The following is a 13,472-nucleotide window of genomic DNA, read 5'->3' as shown; positions in this document are numbered from 1 at the left end:
TTGATAAGTAGTCCATGTACACTGACTGAACATGCCATACATGAAAGGCAAGAAAGAGGGTAACCAGACAAAAAAAAAAAAAAGAGATGCATTTTAAAATTTTTTACACTGTGTAGTTGGGCGTCATGAGGCTGATTGCGTGGTGTCTGACCAACTTTCACCGTGTACGAGCAGGCGTTGCCAGATCTCATAGGTTCCTTGCATTACAATCTCAGATTGTTTTAACCGGTTCCAGCTGGCACTAAGTTTCCATAAAAAATATAAATTTCTAAAAGAAATTTTACTTTCTCAATACTTACCTCTCTATATGATAGATGGAATTCCTGTACAGGTGGGAGGATGGTAAGAGTGCAAAAACTAAAAAATTGATTGGATTGTTGTTTGACCTGTCTATTGACCCATCCTCTCGGGTGATTATTTTATTTTCTTGTCAACATGAGTGGGGAGGTTAGGGAGGTGATATATATTAGAAAGGTAAGTATTTGAAAAATATACTTTATTATGAACATTACTATATTATGTTTTTGAATGAATCTTACCTTTCTATTATGATAGCTGATTCATACATTGAAGAAAACGAGTTGTGAAAGAGGTGCAAGGACAAATATATAATTATAAACCCCCAGCAAACAATAAAATTCCACCAGGAATAAGCTGCTTCTTACCTTTCTCACTTTCTTTCTCACCAGACGCCAGGTAGGCCTCCAGGCCTGTCAGTCGTCCTGCTTCAGGAACAGTCTCCATTCTGGCGATCATCATAGAGCCTCATCTCATCAACTTCCCGCCAAAACTAGAGCCTCTCCTCTCTACTCCTCTCTCTATGTTTTGTAGCCATCTCATTTTTGGTCTTCCTACCGGTCTCCTTCCTTCCGGTGTCCATTCCAAAAACCTTATAGGATATCGCTCCTCCTCCATTCTTTTGGTGTGTCCAAACCATCTAAGCTGTCCTCTCTCCACAAAAATCTAGTATCCCCTCCACTCCCAGTTCTCTTCTAATGTCTTCATTTCGTAGCCTATCTAGTCTTGTTACCACCTTTTTATGAGTCTTGAGGCTTTCATTTCAGCTGCTTGAAGTTGGCTTCTAGTTCTTGATGTTAATGTCCATGATTCATGGCCATAAGTCAATATTGGTCTTAAAATAGAGAGGTATATTATGGTTTTCACTTTGCGAGGTATATTTCTGTCTTTCATTAGTGGGTAGAGCAGATACAGATTGATTACTGAATTTCTGTATTCGGGTAGTTATTTCCAGCTTTGAATCGTTTTGGTCACTAAACTCTACTCCTAAGTATTTGAAATTTCTACACTGTTTCAATGTCTGACCTTCTAATTCTACATCTACGTTACTTGGTGTTCGTGATAGGTGCATGATCTCTGTCTTATTCTTGTTGATCCGCATTCCATTAGCTATTAAGATCACGTTCCAGTTGTTGACGTTTTCTTGGAGAGATTCTGCGCTGAGGGCTATCATTGCATGGTCATCTGCATACATAAGGTTGATGGTCATATCTGCAGCTTCATCCTCACCTAGTTCCCTCATACATTTATCTAAGAACAATATAAAAAGAAGTGGCGAGGACGCTGCCCTGTCTACTCCTGATTTTATTTCAAACCAGTCTTCATTCTCTTGATTTGTTTTTACTCTGATCTGATGTTTTGATAGGTGTTATAAATTGCTCTTATAAGTTTCTCAGGGATTCCATAGTAAGGGTCTTTTAGGGCATCCCATATTTTCATTCTTGGTACTCTATCAAAAGCCTTTTCTAGATCTATAAAAGCAATATATCTGTCCCTGTCCCATTCCCAGCTCTTCTCAAATATCATCTTGAGGGAGAAAATCATATCAGTTGTCCCTCTTCCTGGTCGAAAACCGTTTTGCCATTCACCCAGCTTTGGTTCAACATATCCTCTCAATCTAGTTTCAAGTATTATTTCATATACTTTAAAAGCATGTGACATTAGGGATATTCCTCTATAATTGCTGCAATTTGTCTTGTCACCTTTCTTATAGATTGGGCATATTAGATCTCTTCTCCCAGTCTTCAGGTGGCATTTGCCCATTCCAGAGTATGTCGATTAGCCTTAGGTTAAAAGCAGATGACTCCATCCTCCCCCTACTTACCTACTGATTATAATCCATCTGATGGTACGGTTGCCAGGAGAGAGCTAATTCATTAGGGTATATGGACCCTGGAAAGATGCTGGAGGCTCCCTGCAAGGGCCTTGTGCCTAGGCCACCAGAGCAAAGACAGTACTACTGTAAATGAATGAAGGCTCTTACCTATCTCAAAATAGGCATCTTCATGATCCCCCCCAAAAAATTTCTAGGTAAACAGGAAAGCCTAGAGTCTAATTACCCTAATCGTTCAGAATATGAGTTCCCGTTGTAACAAGGGGCAAAAATACTTTGCAATATTTATACTTGAATCTCTAAACATCTTGCCAAATAGGTGCAATGCAATATGTAGTTACATCTCCACTGGCTACACTGACAACAGTCAAGACTGGAAATTGAAGGTAAAGTTTGCCACTAGGCTCTCACTTTGAGAAACTTACCTTCAAGTAATGTTTGTGAAAGAGGTGTCTAGATTAGTGTGTGCTTCTTAACACAGGTTCTCAAACAGAGGTGCCATGGCATATTTTGCCATAGGTTGATTTAGTTTAGAACACTGTCTAACAGTCCTAGTCCTGCCCTAGAGACTGTGCTGTGATTGGACACAAGGAGGATCTTACCCATCTGGCACTAAGGAAGACTAAGGAGAGGATGATCCTAGGGAAGTAAAGCCCACATTGCAAGAGAAGGCCTGGGGTTGACTGAATTTACGGGTTTAAATGGAGGCATACTTACTAAATAGTACTTAAGCATTACATAAAGTCGCAGCCAAGCGGTTTAATTGGAGATTAGGGAATCTAGATTTATGGAACCAAAGGATTCTTTAATGTTCATGTTAGCCGAGAGATCCAAACCATAATGCGTTATACAGATGCAAACATGAAGCAATAATCCTTAACCCCTACTGGACGGCTAAACAGGTAAACTTTGAGGTTGGCCAATTTACGAAAAAAACACATCAATGGAAAGAGGAGATATGCAAATGGATAAGGCGATAGAAAAAAACATTCGAAAAATTTTCCTTACCTTCCACGAGAAGTTGAAAATGGCTACTTACAACCCCTTGTGGGACCTCTTTTACAAAACAATTGTAATTCTACCAACTTATATACAGCAGTACCTTGAGATACGAAATTAATCCGTTCCGAGGCGCCCTTTGTATCATGAAGTTTTCATATCTTGGACCACATTTCACATGTAAGATGGCTAATCCATTCCAAGCCCTCCAGAAACACCCCAGTAAATTATATTTCCAGGCCTAAAACACATGTTCTAGGGTTACGACGCCGAGCCGACGGAAGAAATATGACTCCAAAAAAGCAAAATACTGTATATACTTGAGTAATAATCAACTGCATGTAATGTTCAACCCCATTTTTACTGCATATATTTGGACTTTAGCATATGTCCCTTAGCAATAAGCCTAGCCTATGTTAGCGGTTGCTACTGCAGCCTAGTCTATGATTCTGACATCTAAACCTAAAACGCTAAAAGCTTAGAATATGCCAATAAAATGTATAAATAATCAGTATGTACTCATTTCAAATAATTATTAATTAATCATTAACTATAATACACAAACAAACAAAAAAAAACCTTCCAATCGATTGTTTACATTCAGCTCTTACCCGTCTTACGAGTATCGAACGAACGCCAAGAAAAAATCATTTTTCCTAGCACACAGTAAGCCATAAATTTTCATTAGTATCTCTCTTCAACTAATGAAACTACCAAACAGTATAAAAATAACCATTCATTTCTATTCTTTATTCTATCTTTACCTAATGGAGATAGCGAGTTTACTGACGCTATAATGAAACATACGTATACGTAAACGTAACAATAAAACAGAAGAAGAAGAATTCTAAAAAATACGTATTTGTTGGCAGTTGATTTATTTTATATTTTATGATATCTAATTCACCATTTTTTATTAAATGTATTGCATGTACTCATTTCAAATAATTATTAAGTAACCCATTAACCCTATAACTAAACAAAACAAAAAAATGCTTCCAAAACTTCTGTTTAAATACCAGCACTTACGAGTATCGAACGATAGCCAAGCAATCACTTTGCACAGTAAGCCATAAATTTTCATTATCTCTCTTCAACTACTGAAACTACCAAACAGTATAATAACCATTCATTTCTATTCTTTATTCTATCTTTACCTAATGTTTTTTTTTATTAAATGTATTGTATGAATAAGTTTTTCAATTTACAGCATCCTTTTACCAATAGAATACTTAAAGCACAAGCGGTAGATGCTGACCAATAGGAGAGGACCTTATGGGTGACTAGCATCAGGAACCAATGGAGAGCGGGAGAATGGTGGCGAGTTTACTTAGTTGGAGGCGCGGGAGTTTTAAAATTGTTCTCGGTGGTTCGGACGAATCTCGGGACATTACAGCAACAACCTTTCGTATCTTGAAAACTTTTCGTATGTAGAGCTGTAAAATTTTTCGTATTTGCTTTCGTATCTCGAGTTTTTCGTAAGTTGAGCCTTTCGTATCTCGAGGTACCACTGTATGTTTTTTTCTAATAAATAATCATATTTTATTTTGTAAAATTATGATCACAGCTCACACAATATCAAAACAGATAAGAATTAAATTAGTACAAAAACACTTTTCTTTGCAAAATTACATTTACAACCATTGTAAAAGATAAGAACTAAAACCAACAGCAGCCATTTGGTATATTTATGAGCAAATTTACAAAAAGAAACCATATGAGACAGAGGCTTTCAAATTCTGCCATCCGATAATTTAAATTTTGCTAGCTGCCCTATTCAATGCGTGCATAATTCACCAGTTTCTTCCAGACTCCCTACTCTTAGTTCACTTGATACCATTAGTCAAAAACAAGCTAAAGGATGCAGCTGACCCTGGCAACTATCGGCCAATTGCAATCACAACGATCACATCGAAGATACTAGAGTCTGTTCTTCTAGTGAGACTTCTCCCCTTTCTACACACCACTGACAACCAGTTCGAGTTTAAAGCAAACCACTCAACCGACACCTGCATCTACATACTGAAAGAATTGCTGAACTACTACCTATCATCAGCCTCTCCTGTTTTCCTTTGTTTTGTAGATGTGAGAAAAGCATTTGACAGAGTAAACTACCTGAAGCTGCTTAAAAGGGGCACACCCCTATATCTAATTGGCATTTTACATTGCTGGTTCTCCACATAGCAATTCTGTGTCAAATGGGGTAACGTATTATCGTACACCTTCGGCTCCCTGACAGGCTTCGGCAACGGGGCATTCTCTCTCCATACCTGTTTAATACGTATACAGATGCCTTGAATGTCAAACTTAACTCACTCCCAATCAGATGCACTGTTAATGAAACAACTACAAACAACCTCTGTTACACTGATGATATGGTTCTGATTTCCCCATCAGTGCAAGGTCTCCAACGACTCATCAACACTTATCGCCAATATGCAGAGGAATTTGATATAATGTACAACAATTCATAATTTCACTCTTGATGGTCAGATATATGATGTTGCCATTCACTGGTCACTCTCTCTCTCTCTTATTGGCTGTAGGTATATATTTTTAATGGTAAAATGTTTAAGATGACTTTGAAATGATATTAATAATATAACCTCAAAGATTAATACAGTAATAGGTTAGTAATTTTAGGTATATTTGAAGTAGGATGTTATTAAAGGTATATATTTGGTATCTGAACTTTCAAGATAGGCAGTTATAAGCATTTTTAATGGTGGTTCTAACTATTCGCGGGTTTTAACTATTCACGGGGGTGTCTGGTACACATCCCCCGCGAATACGGGGGGAACACTGTATTTATATTTTATTTTAAGCCAGCCAATGTTTTTTTATATGTATGAGCTCTTTGTTTGGACCATTGCTAGGCGGAGCTAGCAATTTAGCGTGGCCGAGCTTCTGAGTCCTAGGGGTTGTAATTAATAATATATTTAATATGTTCGTTGTGACCTTTTTGGAATACAGAGAACAGAGCCGAAGCAACGACCTGAGAAAAGCTGATAAATGATTTCTGTGATGGCGTGATATGAAAAGTGCATAGAAAGGCGGGCCAATGTTCATCAGTTCATGGGCCTTTGTTCAAAGTGCCTTTGAGAAACTGGCTGCGACTAGTAACGAGGGGTATTAACGAAGTGTGCATTCATATGTGCGTGTGCGCCTCTTCCTTTGATAATGGCGTCTTTAGCCAAGTCTATGGGAAGACTTGCACAGAGATCCGAAGGAGAAAGGCAGAGCCACGATGGCAGATGCCAAAGAGTTTTTGTTTATCAGTGAGTGAGAATCCTGGTTGGCAATGGGTGAGTGTACCTTTACTTTAGCCAAAGGGGATGGCTTGTTATACATTGTAAGAATGTTTAATCTTTAACTTTGTCTTTAAACTTATGTGTGCTAACGAGTGTGTTTCTCGTATCTTTGAAACAGACAATTCTGGCGAGGAAATTGAGTGGTCTGGCAAAGGGGGGACCCGAGAGTCCTGTATGGGAGAATAGACAATTGGTGTGACAAATTACTGTTTTAGACATTTTAATGTTAGGGGGTTAACTGAGTTAAGTTAGTCAGTGAGACTTGGATTATTATCTTTCCATTGTTAAATAAATAGTTATTTTTCATATAACTATGACTCTCATTTTGAGTACCTGTTAGAATGGAGAGAAAGAGGTGGAGAGAGAGAGAGAGAGAGAGAGACGAGAGAGCGAGAGAGAGAGAGAGACGAGAGAGAGAGAGAGAGAGGGAGAGATGTGTATCGGTTTGCCTGACACACTCGGGGTTTTCCCACGTTTTACCAAATAAAAAACGAGATGTAATATCCCGTTAACATATATATATATATATATATATATATATATATATATATATATATATATATATATATATATATATATGTGTGTGTGTGTGTGTGTGTGTGTGTGTGTGTGTGTGTGTGTGTGTGTGTATTTCTAGAATATAGATATAGATAGGCATAGATACACACAAACATGAGCACTGAGTACTCTCTATTTATGGAAGCAAAGGTGCATATTTCTGCTGGAATAAATTTTATTTAGCTACTGGGAAACTCACCTTCTTTCTCTTCATCCATGTCCTTGGGTCCCACATCATCACCATCAGGCTGCAAGTGTTCATACAAACGGTCTACAAGCTCATTTTTCAAGCCTGGAAAATGTGAAATATGTAATCAGAAAAATCTGTAATTTTGACGAAATAAACAACATGGTAAAAATGACATTTTTATGAAAAAATAAAGCTTTAATTATACTTACCTAGTAATTATATAGCTAAGAGTTTCACTCGCCTGCAGTTAAAATCCCAAAATTCACGAATTTCACTAATTTTCTATTTGTTTTGGTTAGGTAACAGTGCCCCGCCCCCTTTCGGGGCAAGAGAGAGGAACAACAGGGCAAAGAGCTCAGTTTGTTTATGCTCATCAACAGAAATTCATGCTAGGGTATGGAGGGTGGGCTCCGATTATATAATTACTGGGTGAGTACAATTAAAAATTTATTATAAAAATGTCATTTTTAATTATACAACTTCCCAAGTAATTATATAGTTGATTTCCACATTGCAGGAAGGAAGGAGGGAAGCATGGATAATTCTACCTGTTTCTTTAAAAGGACACAGATTGAGAATAGAAAAAACTTGCCAACATTAATCAAAATGTTTGTTGATTCCTTACCTGATAAGAGAGTTGTAGCAGGAAAATATTGCCTCTGGTTGCCACTCATCTAATCATGTAACGGCATGGTGGTAAAGCAATGTAGTCCCTATTACACAGTGGGACCTTTGTAGTGAAGGACAATTCCGATGGCTATCAAAAGATCAAAATTAATTGCCCCTGCCCACGGCTCTGAACCAACATATCACCAGAACCAAAATAATAAAATATCCACCACCACCCTATCAAAGGACTGAAGGTTACTCCAAGTACAGTGTTCCCCCCGTATTCGCGTTCTCCGGATTCGCGGACTCACACATTCGCGGGTTTTTCTTTGGAACCTATCTAGAAATTATTCGCAGACGGACTCGCCCCTTCGCGGAATTTTCCGACGAAATAATCACTAATTAGTGTATTTTGATGTTTATTTTCATGACTAAATACATTTTTATGATACAAATGGATTTACTAATTTTCAAATATTAATTTTGATTAATACTGTATTAGTAAGTTTAATAAGTTTAAATATCACATAATAAAAATAATAATTCTCTCTCTCTCTCTACTACAAAGATGTATGTTTTTTTGTATGATAAATAAATGATTTACTATTTTCAAATATTAATATTAATTTATACAAAGCAATAATATCAATTCATTAAAGAAAATACCATAGTGAATTAGTGTCAAGAGATTTTTGCTTTAAATTAAAAAATTAAAAAAATTATGGAAGAATGAAGGAAATCCCAGTCAGATCTTTATTTTTAAAACAAAAAAAAACTCAGATATATGTATCAAGTTAAGTGACCAGAGGGGGAAGGAGCTGATTTGTTGTTGCCATCAACTGCTCATGATTTTCCCCACCATCTCTCTCTCTCGTCTCTCGTCTCTCTCCTCTCTCTCTCTCTCTTTTACTGAGATGAGATTTTATTTTTATGGTACATATATGCGTAATATGTTTTATTATATTTTCAAATAATAATTAATAATAATAATAATAATAATAATAATAAGAATAATAAACTGTAATTACAAAAATCATATGTGAAAGTATTTTACAAATACTACGATAATCTCTCTCTCTCTCTCTCTCTCTCTCTCTCTCTCTCTCTCTCTCTCTCTCTCTCTCTCTAAAGCGATGTATTTTTTTTGGATGATGATTTACTAATTTTCAAATATAAATAATATAAATTCATTAAAGAATATACTAAAGTGAATTAGCAAGATTTTAGTTTATAAATAAAAAGAATTATGTAACTCCGTGTCTTGTTGCGTAGCCAGCTTGTTGGCTGGGTTCCAACTGTCAAATCCAGTGTTGCCATCTCTTTCTCTTTTGCTGATATATATGATAATTTCTAAGTTACATGTGTATGTTTATTAATATTTTGCATAATAATAATAATAATAATAATAATATAACTAATCTCAAAATTCACATGTGATAGTATTTAAAGAAGTACAATAATCTATCCATTTCACTATATCTCCTCTAAACTCCTCCTCTCTCTCTTCTCTTCCTCTCTCTCTCGCCCTCTCTCTCTCTCTCTCTTCTCTCACTCCTCTTCTCTCTCTGCTAAGTTTGGCTTTTGTTTATATATTTCTAATGGTAAAATGTTTTAAGATTACTTTAAAATGATATTAATATACCAATTCAATGGTATATTTGATGTAAGATATATGACAATTTGTCCAAAATTGCATTTTCCTAACTATACAAACCTGAGGTCCTTTTACAATAGGAAAGGTTACTAGCGGCAGCTGGATAGGTCGTAAGCTTTCGAACAAGGGGTTCGGTAGTTAACTGCTTGTCCGACAGGCGCTCGCGCAACTGGGAGGTAAACAATCACTTTTGCTTTTGGCCCAAGCAAAAACTGCAGAGTGAGGTGGCATGAGGTGGGACTATGTGTAAAAGGACCTCAGGTTTGTATAGTTAGGAAAAATGCAATTTTGGACAAATTGTCATTTGTTCCGACATGGCATACAAACCTTCGGTCCTTTTACAATAGGAAAGACTCACTTCTTGGTGGAGGAATCTGAGTCTTTGTGAACAGAACTGGTGTTCGCCCAACCTTGGAATGCCTCCCTGGTCGTAAAAGCGAGGGAGGGATCCAAGCCTCTGTTCGATTGATCGGGGTGTGCACCGCAGGATCAATGGTCAGACCTCTGGACCAAGTAATAAGAGAGAGGAAAGCGTATCTCTTCGTACCAACAAGCAAGAACAAGTTCCTATTGCAAGAGGCAACATAAAGTTATAGTTTGTCTCTTGTTGGCATCCACTTCCCCCCCCTTGTAGGAGGAAGTGGTGGATATTCACTCCCATCCCATAGTGAAAGGGATAGGATGGGGCTCTGTCGAGTAGCTCACCTGCATCTCGTCCTTATCCAGCAAGGTGATGACCGTATCCCTCTACCCACAGGAGAGGGGATGAAAAAGATAGGAAGAGAGGCCAGTCAGTCACTCTCTCATTCACTTATCTATTCTTACAGTCACAGCACTCGATGCTGTTCAGCCTGCTAGGGTCTGGTTAGCTACACAACGTGTTGAGCAGCCACCACGGGTCCCAATAAAACGATCCAAGGACCTGTGGGCAATATCCAAAAAGGTAAAAGCCAGTGGTCTGGTTTGTACCAGACCCCTGCCTTCAGTACCTGCGCCACGGAGAAGTTCTTGTGTAACTCGAGGGAGTGTACTTCTAGGTCTTCTTGGTGCTGACGAAGAGTCTTCAACATCAGCCTGGGATGTCGAATTTCTTCAGAAAGCGCGGTCGCGCTTTCACAGGACAAAGCAGCATCTCCTTCGCATCGAAGGCGGTGAAGTCCATTAGGGAGGGGATTGTGAAGGACTCTAACCGATCGTCAGGAACCAAAGGGTTCTGAGTCTTCGCTACGAAGTTCGGTACGAAATCGAGCGTCACGAATCCCCATCCCCTGGATGCTTGACTTCGCAGGAAAAGTCATGCAATTACCTCAGAGGAAAAGAAGGGAATGGTCGTATGACCTATCCCTCTTCTCGACTTCGGTGATGTCCTGTACCCATACTGGTCTATCCGTCTGCAGCGAAGTGTGTCTCACATTCTCCTATCCCCATGCAGTGAAGTTCTTCTTCTCGGTAGTGGATAGGACACCGACACTCAATGGTGGGTGTCGATGGTATGGTACTGTGACAAGCCGTTAGGACGAAGAAAAGACTGTTATGGAATCAACCGAACTAAGTCCACAGCGAAGTTCGTAACTGACTTGGGCGCTCTGACAGCTGCCGACTGACTGCGTTCGGTAGGAGGCAAGTTGTCCAAGCACCCGAGCAAGTCACGTGACCTTCGCCTTAAAAGGGTTATGCCAAGAGACTAAACAAATAATTTGTTCGTCACCGATGCCAGACGGCGAGGTGATGATTCTCTTAAGGCATGTGCCCAACAGGCGAAAGTCAATTGCCTTCTGAGACCGAGGTCCCTGATGGCAAGATATCTCATAGTAAAGTTTTTTGACTCTCAGCTAAGGAGAAAACAACACTATGTGTCGTTGAAGACGAAGGTGTACAGCCTACGTCTTCACAGCTGAATCGAGAGAAGGATTCTCAAGATTCTGAACCTGTGCTACAAAGACTGAGAACGCTAACCGCTATTCATTGCTGTCCGGTGAGGATCGTAGTTGCAATGAAAGCGGAGACGGCTTATCAGTAATGAAGACACAGGGAAATCATGCCTGAAGAACTGCTTCTCATGGGCTGAACATTTGGAAGTAGAGCTGTCAGGTCGGAGAGTAGGCGATGTCTTCTGAACACATCTGTTAATTTCGCGGCGAATAATGCATAATTGCACACCTGCGAATACGAGATATTTTGAAGACAAACTCAGATGTCTGCAAAAATCATTTTCGCATTATCGCGTGCGATGCAGCGGGAGACTAGTACAGACTTCTGTTACCGTGCGGTAAACAGAAAGATGAGAGAGTCCAAGAGATATCTCTGTTGAAAATTCTCGCAATGTCGAAGGCGATGAAATCGAGCTTCACAGCAGTAGATGGTCCTTCATTATTGCGAGAATCCCCGTTAATCAGAGACCTAAGTCCATGATTGTTGGGTAGAGATACGGTTCGGTAGTCAATCAAACCAGGGGAGAGAGAGACGTAACCAACCGTGCATCTCGGAGACCTGGCTGATACTGCGCTATCATCAGGCAGTTCAATACGCAGTAGCTCTCGGTGACTCGTCATCCTGAGTTGCCAGTTAATCCCTTCCACGAAGGAATGCGTTCGGCTAGAACCATCGAGCATAAAGAATACGCTCGAGCAATTATATTTAAACGAAACGGATTTCGGTAAATACAAAAGCTGATTTGGTGTTATCGTGACAATACCAAGTATCTAAAATCGAAACTGATAACTGCTGGGAGGTTGCAGGCAACCCCGAGTTGCAGTTCAATTAAGATACAATTCGTCTCGGTCACAAACCGTAGAGTTAACTACGGTATGCGCCTACCCACCCCCCGGGACAATTCAACTGTTAAAAGAATCATGTCGCGAGGGTAATATACGTAATATATTTGTAGGTTGCTGTTAAAACGACCTCCATCCTAAATCTTTCCCGTCGAGGAATGAGAATAAGGATTGGAGATCGACAGCCTTTGTTCTCTAGTCAAGAGAGTGAAGGAGAAGTCTTTCCCAAAGGAAAGCTTCAATGGTGAACAGAATACCGAAGACGATAGTTCAAGCCAAACTGGAAGTTCCCGTCCGTTCTTCTCTATTCCAGGTTAATCGCCTACTGTGAGATATGATATTGTTATGATACAATAAAGTTTCATACATACTTACCTGGCAGATATATACATAGCTAAGACTCCGTCGTCCCCGATAGAAATTCAAATTTTGCGCCACTCGCTACAGGTAGGTCAGGTGATCTACCGGCCTGCCCTGGGTGGCAGGACTAGGAACCATTCCCGTTTTCTATCATATTTTTTCTCTTCCACCTGTCTCCTTGCGGGGAGGCTGGGTGGGCCCTAATCGTATATATCTGCCAGGTAAGTATGTATGAAACTTTATTGTATCATAACAATATCATTTTCATACAATCAACTTACCTGTCAGATATATACATAGCTGATTGGCACCCTTCAGTGGAGGGTAAGAGACAGCTACTTCTGGAATAGACAGGTAAACAACATATGTTGTAGGTATAAATAAAACCTTGGTTCCTACCTGATAGGTGGTAGACTTTGTGGCTGTAGCCCAGGAGTCTGCATCACCTCAAGAAACTTTAGCGATAGACCATGTGATCTGGCCAAGAGTTCTTGTGGGTCTGCCGAAGGGGTCTTATCCACTTACTCGGCAGAGCCTGAAAGGACTTTGTCAATGGGTGCTGATCCACTTATATGACAACACGCCTTATGAAGGAGCACAACAACCAATCCGACACCTGATCCTAACCACCATGTTAGTATTAAAAAATTGCTCCGAGTTATCCCCAAACTCATTCACACAACATACTCTAACCAAATTGCACACGCACACATTAATTTTCCAAAAAAAATATATGATACTCATCTAATAAAAGATATCACAAGAGTTCCTTACTGAACGAAAGTGACTGGCCGCCTGTGCGGCACCTGCACCTGCTCAGCAGAAAGTCTAGAACATATCTATTAGGACTTTGTATTATTTAAAGATTGGTGTTAGCTCCTGTACC

The 13,472-nt window shown here is 39.3% G+C and overlaps 1 protein-coding gene across 1 annotated transcript in view; it reads right to left on the bottom strand.

Moving 5' to 3' along the window:
• The window catches only part of LOC135218266 (uncharacterized), a 110,145-nt gene that overhangs the window by 9,359 nt on the left and 87,314 nt on the right, over positions 1 to 13,472 (bottom strand). The window contains exon 2 of the mRNA XM_064254441.1: positions 7,199 to 7,291. Within this exon, the coding sequence (XP_064110511.1) occupies positions 7,199 to 7,291 (93 nt within the window). The remainder of the gene's footprint in view (positions 1 to 7,198; positions 7,292 to 13,472) is intronic.

Source organism: Macrobrachium nipponense, chromosome 9 (genome assembly GCF_015104395.2).
Source record: "Macrobrachium nipponense isolate FS-2020 chromosome 9, ASM1510439v2, whole genome shotgun sequence".
Classification (NCBI taxonomy): domain Eukaryota; kingdom Metazoa; phylum Arthropoda; class Malacostraca; order Decapoda; family Palaemonidae; genus Macrobrachium; species Macrobrachium nipponense.
This window is presented reverse-complemented; position numbering and strand designations above follow the sequence as displayed.